Source organism: Mus musculus, chromosome 15 (assembly GCF_000001635.26).
Source record: "Mus musculus strain C57BL/6J chromosome 15, GRCm38.p6 C57BL/6J".
Lineage (NCBI taxonomy): Eukaryota > Metazoa > Chordata > Mammalia > Rodentia > Muridae > Mus > Mus musculus.
The window spans coordinates 99,634,182-99,652,476 of NC_000081.6; the positions used below are offsets into that span (position 1 = coordinate 99,634,182).

The window sequence follows — 18,295 nt, forward strand, 5'->3', positions numbered from 1 at the left end:
GTGAGTGTACCTGCCGTGCATTCAAGCCCCACTGGGGCGGGGGAACAAGAACATACATACCCTCTTCTCTCGTTTCTTCATTTTGAAATTCTTCACCAAAGAAGAATCCCAGTCCTGTTGGCAATTAGACTATGTTAATCTCTTCCTTTGGTGAGGTCACGCATAAATCCTACGCAAATAAATTTTCAGTAAACAAGTCAGACTAGCGAACTTAGAGCCCCGGGAGAGGAATGAAGAAGGTCTCTGGCATTTGTTCCAAAGCTGCAGTTAATGGACTTCCTTCAAATATTGAAGCAGCGGTGACAGACTCAGGAAGCAATGCCACAGAGACAGGGGAGGTCAGAGAGTCAGCTCCCGTCGTGACCACCTCAGGAGCCTGGGTCTTTACTGCTCATTACTTCTCTAATTAGTTTTAGAACTTAGAGAATAGAAGACATTGTACTGACCATGTGAGATGTGACTCTTTCCTCAAGTGATTGTTACCGTCAACTGTGTCACTTAAAAAGTTAGCTTAACTTATATAACCCTCGGAGTCCCTCTTCCGTGGTCCTAAGAGCAAGTTTACCCTTGAATGCTTTTTACCACGGTCTGGTTTCACCTCCGTTATTGTAATCACTGGCCTTCAGTTTAGTATCTACCCATGATTCCCCTACTCCTGGTTAGCCCTAAAAACACAGTTCCTGGAAACAGCAAGAACAACAAACAGTGACTTGACAGGACTGCACTTCCCCAATTCACGGTCAAGTAATCTCGCTATGGGTTGATCAGCTCCAATTTTAACAGCTAACACAGCAGAGGCTTTCCTCGGAACTCACCTGATGTTTGATTATATACCTAAGACCTGTCCTGCATCATTCTGTTTTTCAGAAGGTGGTTGCCCAATATTTATAACCTTAAAATTGACATCTGCTTCTCTGGTTGAACAAGTAAAAACACTACTAGGCATGTGATAAGTACCTGCTATCTGCTTTTCCATCAAAAAATCACATACTGGGCTGGAGAGATGGCTCAGCGGTTAAGAGCACTGACTGCTCTTCCAGAGGTCCTGAGTTCAATTCCCAGCAACCACATGGTGGCTCACAACCATCTGTAATGAAATCTGATGCCCTCTTCTGGTGTGGCTGAAGACAACTACAGTGTACTGATATATAATAAATAAATAAATATTTTTAAAAAAAATCACATACTAACAATTTCCTGTACTTTATTTTGTTTGCAGGGTTTCAGCCTTCCACAGAAATGATAAATTACCAGTGGACTGCCAGTCTCCTCAACATTAAAGACTAAAATTTCAGCAGGTATATGAAATATTACCTTTTATATGGAAACTCCACCAGGTCTGCTGCCCACAAAAGGTAACATGTTTAAACATAGCAAACCATTGCTTAATTGCTTAATATGCTGCCCAGTAATTTAAATCACACCCATCTAGATGACGTTAAGGGCTTTGGTTTCCTTTTAATAATGTGAAGGATGGCTAAGGCTTCCTCAAGAACCAGACTAATTTGGACATAAGATAAATCTATTCACCTCAGCAGCAGCAAAGAAGCTTTCCCTGTGTCTACATAGTAAGCTCCAGGACAGACACACCTACTACACGAGACCTTATCCCAAAAACGTAAAGTAAAACACCTTGCCTGGTCAGTCTCACTAACTTCTAGAGCTTTAACAAGTCAAGACATAACCAACTACTACAGGTTCCTCTCAGAAACCCTTCAGAGATCATCAACCTCAAAGCAAATCCTATATTTCACATTCTTACTCCAGAAACTAAATATTTAAGTCAGTATCTTATAGCTTGTGGATTTATATTTTAAATTACTAGCTCAGAGTCTGTAACAAATCAACTAATACAACCGTCGTAAAGGATGGCCAGGGACAGGGCCAGAGATGCTGCTGCAGGAGTAGGTTAACAAAAGTAGATAACTCTAGAAATCAAATGTTTATTACCAGTGATTCATCAGTCTTGTCAAAGCTGATATCTGATAAAATGGAACCAGATTCATCAATCGTTGACAGTCTGGATTAAAAACAGTAACAGTGTTAGACACAGAGCACCATAAGACATAAAAGCCATCAGCACCTCAAAGTCCCACCGGTCAGGTAACAAGAGCGAGCGAGCTCCCAGAGGGCACAGCTGAAGCCTGAGCTGCAGGGAGCCTCTCTCGGTGGGCTCCACGGGGCAGCGTGAGTGCAGACCAGCTCAGAGTACTGCAGCCAGGCCCATGGGGCTTTTCTTGCTGAGTGTGTACTACAAGGATGCAGGCTAAGGTTCAATCTGAATCCAAGCAAGGCTGCTGCTGCCTACAAGCAAGTACTACCCAGCACTGGGCTTCTGACAAGGCCTCCAGCCCAGGCTGCCCATGAACTTCTTTTATCCCAGGAGATGATTTTCAGCTTCCCTAGCGCTGGGATCACAAATGTGTAGCTCCAGGCCCAGTTTTCAAGGTTCTGGGACTCTGTTATCTGGGCCTACCCCCAGCCCCAGCACTGGCTTTTGAAGACATTAAGCCCAAGCTGGAGATAGGGGTTCATGCAGGTAATTGCAGCATTTTCGATGTACAGGCAGAAGATCAGAAGTTCAAAGCCAGCCTGAGATATGAAAGACCCCGCCTCAAAATACAGACTGGGTTGGGGGTGGGGCTGAGATGCTCAGTGATTAAGAGCACATTCTATTCTTCCAGAATTGAATGGAGTTCAGTTCCTGGCAGCTTTAATCTTCTATAGCTCTCATGCCAGAGACTCAGTACCTTCTTCTGGTTTTCATGGGCTCCCTACACATATGGCTTACCCTCACCCATAAATACTCATATTTTTAATCTTAAAAAAATGAGAATCATGTATTTTTCCTAGTTACAGATTCCATGTGAGCTGGGCAGCGGCATCGAAGCTCTAACCCCAGCATTCGGGAGGAAGAGAAAGGCAGGCTACTCCCTAAGGCCCTATCTCACCACACCGAACAAAGTAAGATTCCCCTCGGACCAACCAGCCTACAAAACAAGCAACTCGGACGGCATAAGCCTCTTCCTATTTGCTGTGTTACATCCAAAGCCTGGCTGCAACTGTTCCAGTGACTGCGGAACCAAAATGATCGTCTGGTCTTAGCTCCCAGCAGCCACAAGAGCTCTCCAGAGAACAAACAGCGCGAAAGTATTGCTGAACAGCCCTTTTCACCTTCTCAGTCCTTAGTTATTGTACAGGAGTAGTTATTGATGTGTAATTTAACACCAACATTAAAACTGTACCCACAGTGAGACAACACCCTAAGCAAAGCTTAAAAGACAATGAAAGCAAATGGAGGGTGGGTTTTTGGCCTCTCCCCCCCCTCACCTTCCCCAGCCGCCCGCCCCCGAGGCTCCTTCTGCTGCGTTCAGCACACATCCCGGAAAGAAGCAGTGGACTCCTGACAGACAGCTGTGCAGCAGTGATCAGATAACAACAGATGCAGTCCCCCACCTATTGTTGCCGGCGTGGCCACTGGATGCTTGGCCTCGGTTGAGGAAAGCGAGAGCTGATTTTTGTTCCTCGCTCAGCTGAATACTGCCAGATGTGTCACACATGAGTATGTCTCGAATCAGCTGAATCTGTTGTTCCTACAGACCAAAGCAGAGTGGAACATCACAACAAGCCAGAGAAAAAAGCTTCACCTCAAATTTATGGATAGGCACAAGACATTAAAATACATTATGCAAATGGGCCTTCAGGAAGGCATTACAACAATAGAATATTAATTCACATCAAGCCCAGACTGTGGCCGGCTTCTGATGAGTAAGAACAACCCCATCTAGAACAGCAAGATCCCCCCTGAGACCTTTAGATTAAACTGCTAAGCCAAGGAGAGAGCTCTAGAATGAGAGCCCCAGAATAGATCTCACAGAGCAGGAATATTTAAAGTGTTGTCTTTATCAGAACAATTACTGGCTTCTTTTATGGATCAAAGAAGGAAGTCGCATATTTCTCTACATGTTGGAACAAAATACCTTAAAATAGACACAAAGCTGTAATGCAGCCTGGGCACCCCGAGGCATCTACACTGAGCTACGATGGACTAGTCCCCTTGACTAACGTCCTCCACTGTACCCTGACCCACCCTGACAACCAAGACAACACACTGCCTTCCAACCACACTGCTTGACTATGACTGCATCCAGCCCTTTACCCTGTGCTATACAGCCGTGATGACAAAGGGCCAGTGCCACCAATTCATAAAAGGAGGGCAATGTTCTTTGAATTAATTTTTTTTGACCTTGAACTTTTTTTAAGATTTATTTATGTATTTATGTATTTATTTATTTATCTATTTATTTATTATATGTAAGTACACTGTAGCTGTCCTTAGACACTCCAGAAGAGAGAGTCAGATCTCGCTATGGATGTCTATGACCCACCATGTGGTTGCTGGGATTTGAACTCGTGACCTTCGGAAGAGCAGTCGGGTGCTCTTACCCACTGAGCCGTCTCACCAGCCCGTTCTTTGAATTTATAATAAACAATATAGGCCAGGCATGGTGGCATGCATCACTAAACCCATTATTCATGAAGCAGAGGAAGGAGGATCACTCCTGAGTTTAAGGCCATCAGGGATTATATAGTAGCACCCTGTCTCAAAAGACACACACCCACACCTACAGAATAGCAAATAAATTGTTTTTTTTTTTAATAGAGTACAGTGTTTCTTTTCTTTCTTTTTGTTCTTTTAAAAAAAAAAGATTTATTTATAGCCGCGCAGTGGTGGCACACACCTTTAATCCCAGCACTTGGGAGGCAGAGGCAGGCAGATTTCTCAGTTCGAGGCCAGCCTGGTCTACAAAGTGAGTTCCAGGACAGCCAGGGCTATACAGAGAAACCCTGTCTCAAAAAACAAAACAAAAAAAAATTATTTATTAGTATATTTAAGTATACTGTAGCTGTCTTCAGACACACCTGAAGAGAGCGTCAGATCTCATTATGGATGGTTGTGAGCCACCATGTGGTTGCTGGGAATTGAGCTCAGGACCTTCGGAAGAGCAGTCAGCGCTCTTAACCACTGAGCCATCTCTGCAGTCCAAGAATAGCAAATAAATTGTATTAGATAAGTATTCTAGAATTCTCTTCTTGTTCTGGAGTCCAAGGCTCTGTGCATGCCAGGCACACATTTCACCAACTTTACATCTTTGGCTGCTTTGTTTTAATTCTTTAAACTCTCATTTGAAACCTGTCTAGTGAAAAACTGTTTCAAGCCTAAAGGAGAAAATAAATTTTCAAACGAAAAGACTGAAAGTTTCAATCTATGAAACTGAAGTCACAGGCTTCAGTTTCATCTCTAATCACATGCCAGATGTCAAGTGAGCTCTTCATGTAGAAGAGAAACTGGGTCTGCATGTTCAGCAGAAACCTCACCAAACCACGTCTTCCCACCCCATCACCAGTTTGATAAGCAAAGCAATGCACACCAGCTTTGCACACTCTGCCTCAGCGCGCTGCCTCCGCTTGATCTCCACGTCCACTTGATTACGGGCATGCTTCAGCTTCACGTCCAGGGCGCTCCGCCCAGTCTCTGCTTTCAACAATAGGTCTTTGAATTTCTCCAGCTCCTGGTTGGTTCTTTGATACTTCTTTCGGAAGTCCTCGAAGTCCTTCACAACCTGGATGAATTCAACTGAGGACAGGTAAAAACTTCAATAATCCAAATAGCAAAGATATAGCTGCTCAAATAAATAGGTCCTATAGTTAGCTTCATCCCAAATATAAAGTCTTGCTGGACTATATGGTCAAACACATCTGAAAATGACCAGGAACAAACCCTGTTGTTCACTGCGGACAGCAGCTTAGTGGAAAGCAATGCCTGATTCAATAGGTCATGCACTTTTGGCCTAACCAGGGCATCTGCTATGGAGTATGTGACGCATTAGTCACCTGGCTCCAGATGTCACCAATGCTGAAAGCTCCTGAACAGAAGGCAATCAAAGAGGGATACCTTTGGGGTAGCTGTCACACACCAGGACAGTCACATAAAATAAAAACAACCTCCTTCACAGTCACATATTGCTGAGCCAGAGTTAAACAGCAAATTCAGGTATAACTGCTACAATATGCTCTAGTAGATGTGGATAAATATGATAGATATCGAAGACCGATAATCCTATTCAGTAATAATTAATTATACAAATATGATTAGAAAGTCAAGAGCCGCAGGGCATGGTGGTGCACACCTTTAATCCCAGCACTCGGGAGGCAGAGGCAGGCGGATTTCTGAGTTCGAGGCCAGCCAGGTTTACAGAGTGAGTTCCAGGACAGCCAGGGCTACACAGAGAAACCCTGTCTCGAAAAACCAAAAAAAAAAAAAAAAAAAAGAAAAGGAAAAAGAAAATCAAGAGCCAGTTTAACAGTGCTGGCCCTGAAGGGTAAGCAAACACCACAGGGTAAGAGCAGAAACGGCCACACTGGCTCTTGGAAAGTCACTGGTGGCAGAGTGGAGACTGTCCAAACGTCTGCAAAGACAACACTCTTAAGCAGCATGAAGCACCTCAAAGCAAGCACCTCAAAGCAAGACACCTGGCAGCATTCATTTTATCTCCTGCTGTTGGGAAAGACTGTCCTAAGTGCAACTGCCTTACAAGGCCCGAGTTAACCTCAGCCTATCTCTAAGCATCAGTCTCCTCCACCAACATCCTACAGGGTAAAACTAAGCCACAGTCACATGAAGCAACCAGATTTATGGGAGTTTTAGGTAGGGTATTTTTGCTATACAAATTTAAACCTGTACAGAAATATACAACATACAAGCAATTTTAATGTGTCTAGTCTTCCAATTTAGTATACAAACTCATTCAAGAGAAATTGAAGCTGGACAGTGGTGATGCACATCTTTAATTCCAGCACTTGGGAGGCAGAGGCAGGCAGATTTCTGAGTTCAAGGCCAGCCCAGTCTACAAAGTGAGTTCCAGGACAGCCAGGGCTACACAGGGAAACCCTGTCCCGAAAAGAGAGACAGACAGACAGACAGACAGAAAGAAAGAGAGAAAGAAAAGAGAGAAATTGAGCCAGGTCCATGGTGGTACACACTTTTAATCCCAGCACTCAGGAGGCAGAGGCAGGCAGAGCTCTGTGAGTTTGAAGCCAGCCTGGTCTATAGAGTGAGTTACAGGACAGCCAGGGCTACACAGAGAAACCCTGTCTCCAGAAACCAGGAAGGAAGGAGGAAAAAAAGGGAGGGAGAGAAGGAAGGTATAAGTGGGTCATAAGGGAACTTCTATTAGCAGCAGACTAATTTAGCAAAATAAGATAGTATGAAAGTTATCTTAGGCAAAGTAAATATCAAGCATCAAAAATTAGGGCTGAAGAGATGGCTCAGTGAATGAGAGCACTGGCTGCTCTTCCAGAGACCTAGGTTCAATTCCCAGCACCCATATGGCAGCTCACAACTGTCTATAACTCCAGCTGCAGGGGATGCAATACCTTCACACAGACATGCAGGAAAAACAGAGCTTTTAGACCAGCCTGGACTACTCAGTGAACTGGAGGCCGGCCTATGTGGGAGCAGGAGGAACAGAGCTGCATGAGGTGGCTTTGTGCATGTAGTAAGGAGGCTGAGGCAAGAGGACTGCCATGACTTCAACTGTCTGGGCCACAGTATGAGACCAACCTTCTTTTTTTTTTTTTTAGAGATTTATTTTTATTTATTTTATGTATATGATACACTGTAGCTGTACAGATGGTTGTGAGCCATCATGTGGTTGCCGGGAATTGAACTCAGGTCCTCTGCTTACTCCGGCCCAACTCAATCCAGCCCAAAGATTTATTTATTATTGTATGTAAGTACACTGTAGCAGTCTTCAGACACACCAGAAGAGGGTGTCAGATCTCATTACAGATGGTTGTGAGCCACCATGTGGTTGCTGGGATTTGAACTCAGGACCGTCAGAAGAGCAGTCAGTGCTCTTAACTATGGAGCCATCTCACCAGCCCAAGACCAACCCTCTTTAAAAAGGGAAAAAAAGCAACATGCTGAGAAATCCAGACTTTTCCCACTTCATGGAATAAGAAAATGGCAATTAATACTCACTACTCTATGAAAAGACACCCAAGGAAGAAGAAAGTAAAAAAGCAAGGCTGGCAGAATGTGTGACGTAATGAGATCTCCTGGTGTGTCTGAAGACAGCTCCAGTGTACTTAGGTATAATAATAAATAAATCTTTGGGCCTGAGCAAGCAGAGGTCCTAAAAATTCAATTGCCAAAAACCACATGATGGCTCACAACCATCTGTACAGCTACAGTGTACTCACATACATAAAATAAATAGATAAATCTTTGAGAAAGAAAGAAGGAAGGAAAGAAAGAAGGAGAGAGAGAGAGAGAAAGCAAGAAAGTTAGCTAACTACATAAAGTTCCCGTAAAAACAGCGGCTGGGGGTAGGGAGGACCTGAGTTAGCTTCCTGCACCCATCCCGGGAGGCTCACGACATCTGGTACCTGCAGCTCCAGAGGCTCCCTTGCCCTCCTCTGGCTCCCATGGGGTCCCCAACACAGAACACAATGCAACCGACTTTTGCCTTTGGCCATAAGCAGCCATCTGTTATTTTTTAGGGAACCTGAAAGTACACCAGCTTTTGGACTGCAACACGCTTAGGCGTTATAGAGAAGCAGGTCTGCTGGGCTGCCTTCTGACTTTGTCCCCCATGCTTGCTCCCCACCCTCCCCAGCCCGGCTCAGGATGACTTACTGCTTTCATTTCCTTCATTGATAATCTCCATCCGGCGCACAAGCTGCTCAAACAGAGTCCACAAATTCACCATTGTAGTATCCATCTTTCTGCCAAGAAATCAAATATACATTAGGAGGAAGCTGCTTTCTCCCCCTCACAAAAGATCCTGCATCAACCTAGTAAATCCACCAGTGGCCGACACCTGGGCTCTCCTCTCTGCAGCCACATCGTAAGAATCTCACGCCGACAATTCTTCGTGATCTTAAGTTATATTAAAACGTCTTTCCTTTTGTTTCTTTTTTTGTTTCTCCCTCCTCCCCCCCCCCCCCCCCCCCCGTTGATTTAAGAGATCTGTCTATGCTAGGATTAAAGGCATACATCATCCGACCAGGCTGCTTGTTTATATTTTAAGACAATCTCTCACTGTGTTACTCAGGCTGGCCTTGAACTCACAATCTTCCTGCCCCAGCCTTCCAAATGCTGAGATTACAAGCATGTGCCAGATCGAAGTTGCAATAAAAGACTCACTTATAAAGCCAGGCTGTAGCGGTGCACACCTTTAGATTTAGTCTTGAGGTGCAAAAGCAAGCAGATCTCTTGGGTTTGGGTCCTGGTCTACAGAGTGAGTTCCAGGACAGCCAGGGCTACACAGAGAAACCCTGTCTCGGAAAAAAAAAAAAAAAAAGATAAAAACAAAACCAAAGATGGACTTACAAACTAGAAAGCACTAGGACCACTGAGGACGCTTGCCTTCCCTGCCTAGTCTATGCGAGTCCCTTACTCCTCACAAAGACGCTGGTGCTAACTGCCTTCAGTAGGAATGAGCATGTCAATGGATTGTAAATAACACCACAAAATGTGCTTCTTCAAACCTAACTTAACTTTGTGTTTGTTTTGTTTTTCGAGACAGGGTTTCTCTCTGTATAGCCCTGGCTGTCCTGGAACTCACTTTGTAGACCAGGCTGGTCTCGAACTCAGAAATACGCCTGCCTCTGCCTCCCGAGTGCTGGGATCAAAGGCGTGTGCCACCACGCCCTCCCGGCTCTAACTTAACATTTTTGTTACTTTAATCTTTCAGACTTTGAAAACCTATAATGTAACTTAGAATGTTTATTTTTAATTTCACTTTTGGCTAACATCCTGTCACAACTGTCTCTTAAAAGGCAGGACGTGGTCAGCACATTTCTCACCAATGGCCCAGGTGACATCACACAGTGATTAAGTAGGGAAACTGCCAGCTCAGCAGCACAAGAATTATTTCTGTAGTGCGGGGCTCTCTATTGGACTGCATGCAGGGACTGTGTCTAATAAATTTATCCTAAGTATAGGCGGAGGATTATGTTATACCACAGGCGTCAGAGAGACAATACACCACCTTCACAGTGACAAGGGCAAAGGAAAACCATTTGTAGCGTGCTCTGTAGAGGGAATGTCAGGCTTTGTGTTTTCTCCCAAAGACCTGCTAAACAGTACATTAAAAACTCAGGCCTTCCAGGCAGCTCTGTTCCAAACAGTCTTCAGCCAGGAATGGATTAGAAAAATAAGTTCATTTAGTGGTCAAGAAGGACATTTACTGAATGTGACAGAAATTATAAAGTAAAGAAAATAGCCAAATTTCACTCAAGAATAAAACACTCTCAGAACCCATTAGAGGTTCTCATGCTTTCCTTACCCCCGATGCTCTAAGTGACCACTCTATCTGAAAAATAGTTTCAGAACTCTATTTTGATTTTCTAGCAATTTTTGTAAATGTAAGATTGTACTGCAAGCTATGACACTAAGAAATGGACAAAGGAAAAGAAACAAACAAAAAACCCAAACCCCACAAAGAACAAAGGAATGTGTGAGCATAAAAATATTTTGTATTAAACACTGCAGAAATATTCATTTGTAGTTATAAAACAGCTGCTATAATAGTAAATAAAATGAAATAAATTCTAGCAGCTCCAAGCTTGTCTGCAGTTTAACCTGAACTGGGCTGAGCCATGCTCTTCAACTGGAGACAGACCCGGTTCCAGGCAACTAGCCATGGTAAGCTGCTAAGCAACCAGACAGACTAACCCCGCATCAGACAGTGAGGCCAGCAGAAGACACGTGGAAGGCATGAGGTCCACAGACTTAACAAACCCACAAGCAGGTGCTGCAGAGCAGAACACTCAGCATCGACTCACACGATCATCTCCTCTGGCTCCAGTAAACACGGAGGCCACTAGCCAGCAGCTTTAACACGGGACATTGATCTCTTCTACCTCAGAATCCTAAGTGAACCCTGCTTCTACCTCAGCATCATAAGTGTGCCCTGCAATTCAGAACAAGAAACCTTCTGCTAAGGGACTCGGACGAGCAGTTTCTGTGGCAACCATGATGTTGAAAATGGGAGGAGTGGCTTTTCTTGTTTTTAAGACCTGTTCTGGAACCCAGAGATCTGCCTGTCACTGGAATTAAAGGTGTGCACCACTACAGCAGGCAAAAACTATTTTCAAGCAGGCGTGGTACTGTACACTAAAAGCTCAGTACTAGAGATAAAGGCAGGATGGTCACAAGCTCCAGGCCAGGGGGGTACATGACAAGACCTCATCTCAAAATAACCATCAAAAATGTGTCTTAAATGACAGTAAGGCCTGACCTGGCCTGACGCTCTCTGCTTGTGCCTCTCCACAATGCAAGCTGAAACTGAATTCCCTATGCAGCAGAACTAGGATGTCAAGGAACTGGGGTGTCCTTGGAAAGGTTCCTGAAGGCACTATTGCTCTTCTGCCACAGGAGATCATAAAAAGGCGGCGGCGTGGAAATGGGAAATCCTGACCAAGCCGTCTGCTGGCACTTTCATCTTGGACTTTCTAACCGCTAAGAAATAAATGCCTGTCTGGGGGTGGGAGAGGTAGAGAGCTCACCATGATGAACCTGCTGCACCAGCATGAGGACCCAAGTCTGATCCTCAGCACCCACGGCTCAGGGGATAAGGGCCCTCCTGCACCGGCTCAACAACCGCAGCGCAATCCCACAACCAAACACGAAGCCAGCACCGGGATGCCATGCCACATACACAACACTACCCCACACAAAATGAAAGAGAGGAACAGACTCTAAGCGGAGCAGGTGACCTGGGGAAGCAATAGAAGGATCCTCAGAGAGCAGCCGCAAGCCTTTCTCTCCATCATTTAATCCCAGCACTGGGAAGGCAGAAGCAGCCAAGGTCTCTGCGAGTTAAGGTCACACATAGTAAGACCCTATCTCAAATAAACAAAGCCAAAGCCCACATGGACAGCTCCCCGAAGAACACCGCTGGAGGCTGACCTGGTCCCTGTGCACACACACAAAGTATCTATTCTTCACAAATTACCCAGTGTAAGTATTCTGTGACAGCAGTAGAGATAAAAACAGAATCCTCCAGCTTCTTTCGTTTGTTACTCTTCCCCTGTGTTTATTCCAGGGAGTAAGTAAGGCTTGGAGGTTGGTTTACTGTGGTTTTGAGGAAAGGGTTGTTTTGAGACAGCTCAGGCTGGCTTTGAACCCATAGCACTCCTACTATCAGCCTCCCAACTGCTGATATTGTAAGGCATGAGCCACTCTGTCAAGCTAAAGAAAGCAGGGGTCTCAAAAACAAACCTGATTCCAAAACCACAGACTTACATGATACACTGCACCACAGTAGCTGTCAGATACAGTGTCACACTGGTCTCTTTGATGTCTCTGTACCTCGGAGGTAACTATTTAAAATCCTAATGCTCTATTGTAAGCAGAGAGGCAATTTTTAGCTCTGTCAGTTCCTCCAGGCTTACCAGCAGTGCAGGTATCCTTCCTAGTGACAAACATTACCTAAATTAACTCCTCAAATTCTCTGAATTCATCTAACTACTCTACTCCAGCCACCACCCAGGCTCTGATAGTTGGCCACACCGACTTCTCTCTACAGTCTGTCAACTCAAGTGCTGTAGTTCTCAAGGTGACTCTACGTGAACTTCCTGAAATCCCAGTCTCTCCTCTCCTTCATATACATCAGCTGTCCTACTGACTCCCAGGTGTTACTGTTAATTCTTGAGACAGGGTCTCACCATGTAGCCTATGCTAGCTTGGAACTCGTGCTATAGACCAGGCTGGCCTTGAACTCAAGATACAACTGCCTCTGCCTCCTGAGTGGTAGGATTGAAGGTGTGCACCACCAGGCCTGCCTCTGCCTCCTGAGTGGTAGGATTGAAGGTGTACAACACCAGGCCTGGCTCTGACTACCAATTTTTATCTTCCTATTTTCATGTTCAGTTCCAAATTTCAGAAATATTGTTGGTTTTTCCCTTTTCTGCAGATTTTTCTCACAGATGGGTCACAGCCTCCTCATCCCTAACAACTGTCACAGCTCAGTCAGACTGACTTTCTGCCTCCAACCCTGTCTTCCAGCCCATACCCCGACACTCTCATCAGTTGCTATTCAGACACACTAGTTTAACTTTACTGAGGACAGAAATCTTGCGTGACCTGCTACGGTATTAAAACACACAAGCACACAGTGCTTAACATGGTGTCTAGACATGAAATAGACACAGTACTTGTCACGCCACCTCAGCATCATTGTGAGTAGAGGCAGGACAGTGACGCTAGGACCCTACCCACGCAGACGGCTTCACTTTTGGTCAGTAACTCCTGAGGCCATCTACAGAGTGGAAAGGACACCACCCGCCTCACAGGAGAATGCAAATGCAGGTGAGAATGCTGTAACACATAAACCGAACCCTATCGAAAGTACAGCTAATGAAAACAAGCCTGGGTCTTTGTGTGGTTCCGGGTCTGATAGCTGTTAATTAGATTCTGGAAGAGTGATTCACAACTCTAGTAATTTCCCCTAAGTTGTCTAGACTGTCTCCACATGAGGCTCCACTGAATTCAGAAGCACAGACTATTTTTTAAAATAGTACTACATAATATTTAATATATGCCTTTGCTGTGAATTGAGTACTAAACTTGACATTTCACATTTTTCCTTCATGTGAATCTAATTAACTAAGCTGCCATTTCACAGACAACTTAAAGGCTCAGAAACCTGAAATGACTAAACGCTGAGCCCCCAGTGACACCCAGGTGTCTGTTTTCTTTCCACCCTAACACACTAAAATATTATAAAGCAGAACAGTCACGCAAAGCACAGCCATGTGTATAAACACAGGTGTCAGCTAGAACCCAGAGCAGAAAGACTGCAAACTTCTGGCCTGTCTCACAAGCTGTCCTTGATGAAGCTCCTGCTTCTGAAGAGAGCTCGTTTTCCCTCCTCTAATAGAGGTTTGCTCAGCAAATATAGGTTTGGGAATCAAAACTTGGTTTAGTAAAATATACTTCTTTTTATGTGCTGGGGCTCATATAGTCTTACTAACCATCTACAGAAGTGACTCTCAGGAATTATTTATAGATGACAAACCCCACCCCTCTGCATGACTACTGACTCTCAAATCATAATGTGGAGAGGTAAAACTCACTCGGCCTTTTCAGTGTCAGTTGAGAATGGCTTTAATTTTCCTGCTCGGCCACATTTTCATCCCCCCCCCCTTTATTATTTAGCAGCATGGCTAGGAGATGCAGTAATGTGAGAGGAGGCAGAAGCAGTCGAGCTGCAGAGCGCTGCTCTCAGCTGTGGAGCAGCTGTCACTTGCAAAGCAGAGGCTGCTGCCTTTTGACAACACTGCAAAGGCCCCTGTGAGCACTTTAAACAAAAGGTGCCCAGAATCTCAGCTGCTATTGATGGGAGCCCCAGAGGTAAAGAAGTCACTGTGTTACACTCCCTATCTGTGAGTATCCCTAAGGGAGCAATTTGGCAACACCAGGAGAAAGACTCTCAGCTTGCTATGATTGCTTTGAGCCCCCAATTTAATTTCAATCACCCAGGAAAGAGACAGACAGTCCTTCAGAACAACAGACTATTACAGATCTTACTGCAGGGTATCCTGGGAAAGGCATCTATACTCGTCCTACAAATAACATTATTAAAAAAAAAAACTATATATCAGGGTTTTTTTTTTTTTTTTTTTTTTTAGCTGCATCGAGTGTTACATTGCATAAGACAAAGCAACGGCAGATTGCTTGATTTTGTTTTCCAGCAAAGTATTTTAATGAAAAACATTATTATACACATTGCTGTTCTGGAGATTCCCAAGACATTAACAGTGTAGGTTTCCCACTGCCACAGACATACTCCTACTAAAGACAAGCTCAGACTAAGTTGCTTTCATTCAAAAGCACTCGAGAACAATTCATCTCCCTAAGTGTCCGGCTTCTGCTCTGTGTCAGAGGCTCCATCCAACTGACAGAAGAAATGCCATCGTGAGACCAATCGTCCCTATGAGCAAATCAATTGCAGAAAGAGTAAACAAAATGTTCCCAGCTCACCATGAGTGAAGACCAGAGGGGGGGAGGGGGGGAGAACTGGGTGTGATGGGTAAGTTCAGCACACTGACTGCTTCCTGTGAGGCCCACCCAGAGTCTGTCTCAGCAATCACTTTTCCTAGTGACTGCAACTCAGACAGACAGATCTCACAATGTGAATATATGCTGGGGGAGGGGAAAAGAATGACCTTTAAAGAGCACAACACAGACCTCATTACCCTCAGCCAGCCCTTTGCCCAGCATATTCCATCAGAGCTCCATAGCAGGGCACACACTGTGTTTGATTGTTAGCATCTTGTCTCCACTGAGCAAGCACTGAAGAGTTGGGCTACCACTGATCTAGTCATTCTCTTTGGACTCCGGTTTCCGGTTACTCTCTGCTGCCATCTCTAGCATGGACAGTCCCCCCATCTCATCCAGTCCCCATCCACCCCACCCCTGGGAGTTTACTTCTCAGTGAAGTCTCTTCCAGCCACACTATTTTCCATAACTCCTGGTTGCTTCTGCTCCAGAGCACTTGTCTCCACCTGATATGTTCACTTAGTTTACTGTCTGGAAAGCAAGGACTTTGCAGAGCCACTGGTATCTAGAACAGTGCCCAAGGCTTGGTGCAACAGGTTTTTTATTAATGTAGCATGGTATAAAAACCTTATATGGGGGGAAACCCAGGGGTAAAAGTCAATGTTATAATTCTATAAAGCTATCTCAAAAAACAAAAACCAAACAGAACCAAAAAAGTATAAGGCTAAGATTGGAGGGTCTGTATTTGTGGAGAGTTTGATAGAATGTCTCAGATCTGCAGCCAAATTATCTGAGTGATCTTTAGCTCCACTAACACACCAGACACCTCCTTGTGACTATCAGATGAAATTTTGGCCTGAATTACCTTTCACCCGGAGAATGGCAGCACACACCTTGAATCCCAGTGCTTAGGAGACATAGAGGTAGGCAGATCTCTGTGAGTTCCAGGCCAGCCTGGTCTACAGAGTTCCAGGACATACAGAGCTGTTACACACAGCAAAACCCTGTCTCAGAATAGAAATAAAAACAGAAACAAACACACACCTACCTTTCATCAACCCAAAAGCCAAGTTGACCAGCAGACAGCACTGAAGTCTAACACAGCATAAGAGTCCCTATCTTTACTGCACCCTGGCAGCCTGACATGCAGCCTCATCAGTCCACAGAGGTTTTAAAGGTTAGTAGAAGACAGTCTTACGTGAAATTACATGTACAATTGTGCTGGCCTGTAGCTCAGCTGATACCATGTCTCTCTAGCATGACAAGCCCCTGGTTTCTGTCCTCAACACAGCAAATACTGAGAATGGCAGATCACACATGTAATCTCCAAGTTATCCTGTAATGCCTGTAATCCCAGCACTCCAAGGACAGGAGGCTCAGAAGTCCAAGGTTATCCTTGGCTACAAGAGGCCAGCCTGGGCTACATAAGACACTACCACACATACACGGAGTCCAGTTTATTTAGGAGTGATAGAACTTTAAAAGGTAAACAGTAAATCCAATAACCTTCCGATACACTATTGGGAGTACTGCAGTCAGTCTCTCCCCCTCTTCCTCTCTTTCTTCCTCTCTTTCTGAGGCACAAAAACAAAGCTCTCATTCCAAGGGAAATGAGTGAGCCAAATATAAGTGACCCTGGCTAGTGAACATGAATCCAGAATACCAAAATACTACGTTGTGATATAACCATTCTCACTACGTTTTATAGTTAAGAACAAGTCTTAGCTTTTCTGTTGGTGGAAGCTGTTCATATAAATTAATACACCCCAAAGGGTTTCACATGCAAATCACAGAACAGTAGGTAGGTCAGTGACAGAGGTGGGCAATAAATTATTAAAAGGGGGGGGGGCCTGGAAAAAAAAAATCACCCGAGATAGGCTCCGAATTTGCAACATTCCAACTCTCCACAACTAGGGATGTTCTAATGAGCCTTGTGGGAGACAGCCTAGAAGGTAGAGGCTCTCCACGTCAGGCCGCCGGGTTCCCCAAACACCTGATTTCTCCCTCAAAAGAGACTGTTCCTCGGAAAAGGGTATGAGGGGGCTCTCCCCGCCATTCCCACGCCCGGCACTGGGGCTCGCCAAGACCACCTTGAGGGAACCACACCCGCACCCGGCCGGCCACGCCTCAAAAGGACGCCCCGACTTTGCAAGGAGCGCCACGCCGAGAGCAGCCGGGTCCCGCCGCCCCCTCCCCTCGCCCGCCTCCCCGCCGCCCGCTCGCTCGCTCGCTCGCGACCTCGACCGGCTTACCGAGGCTCCCGGCCCCGCGCACACGCAACCCCGTCCGGCCCGCGGCGCTCACTCTCCGGCCGCCGCGCCCCAGGAGGGCTGCTGTCTACCAGCGACGCGCCTCACTAACGGCAGTGTAAAACCGCGCCGCCAGATCCGGTTCAAAATCACGCACCAGCCAATCACAGAGGAGCTCATAATCACGAAGACGCAAGTGTCAGGGCCAGGGGGCGGGCGCAAAACGGAATGGGCATGCGCATTACATTAGCGAGACGCCCGAAAGGCGGCCATTTTGACTAAGGGCACACACACAATTTTGCGGGAGTAGTGGGTGTTTCGTGGCCCGTGTAGGACTCACATTCCAGGCTCCAGCTTCCTTTCTTGCAATTATCCTAATGACCTGTTGACTAATTGCATATTATTTCTTGCCTCCTGTTTCCCCACGCAGTCAAATAGGACCCTTGGAAACTAATAACTGAATAGTTTTCGGGTCTCACTGTAGAATAGGAAGAATTCCAGAAGGAGACAGAGCAGCAATCATTTTAACCATATTTACTGAGCTATAATTATCCCTCCATTCATTCACGCATTCATTCAGACTTCTATTTGATGCACAGTAAGTATGCCAACTTCATAGCAAGCACTCTGCTAGGAATCAGAAAAAAATACCGATCATGTGGTCTCTGCTTTCCAGTAGCTATGAATGGGGGAAGACAGCTCAAGAAAACAAATAGAAATGCAAAATGAAGTGTTATAATTCCATTTAATAAGTGGCACTTAAAATTTGGCGTCGTATTGGTACAGAGGCTTTGAAACTTTGAAAGATCTGGACCCAACATCAGAAATGCCTTTTACGTACACCAGCAAACTATTCATCTTAATCTATTAGTGTGTTCCCAATGTTTCTGTTCCTTTTTTTGTTATGTCTCTGTGTTGGTGTCCCTTCCTTCCTGAATTTACTAATTACTGGTAGGTGTGGCTACTAGCAACT

At 45.2% G+C, this 18,295-nt stretch overlaps 1 protein-coding gene across 7 annotated transcripts in view; it reads right to left on the reverse strand.

Moving 5' to 3' along the window:
- The window catches only part of Racgap1 (Rac GTPase-activating protein 1), a 31,161-nt gene extending 13,686 nt beyond the window's left edge, over window positions 1-17,475 (reverse strand). Inside the window, exons 1-7 of one of the 7 annotated variants that reach the window (NM_012025.7) lie at window positions 17,326-17,475; window positions 9,212-9,342; window positions 8,702-8,790; window positions 5,433-5,638; window positions 3,457-3,593; window positions 1,951-2,020; window positions 61-114 (exon numbers count right to left, since the gene is read on the reverse strand). In NM_012025.7, coding sequence (NP_036155.1) covers window positions 61-114; window positions 1,951-2,020; window positions 3,457-3,593; window positions 5,433-5,638; window positions 8,702-8,786 — 552 coding nt within the window. In that variant the 5' untranslated portion in view covers window positions 8,787-8,790; window positions 9,212-9,342; window positions 17,326-17,475. The remainder of the gene's footprint in view (window positions 1-60; window positions 115-1,950; window positions 2,021-3,456; window positions 3,594-5,432; window positions 5,639-8,701; window positions 8,791-9,211; window positions 9,343-17,325) is intronic. The other 6 variants (XM_011245646.2, XM_030248592.1, NM_001253809.1 and 3 more) reach the window with 6 other exon arrangements.
- Between the last annotated feature and the right edge of the window lie 820 nt (window positions 17,476-18,295).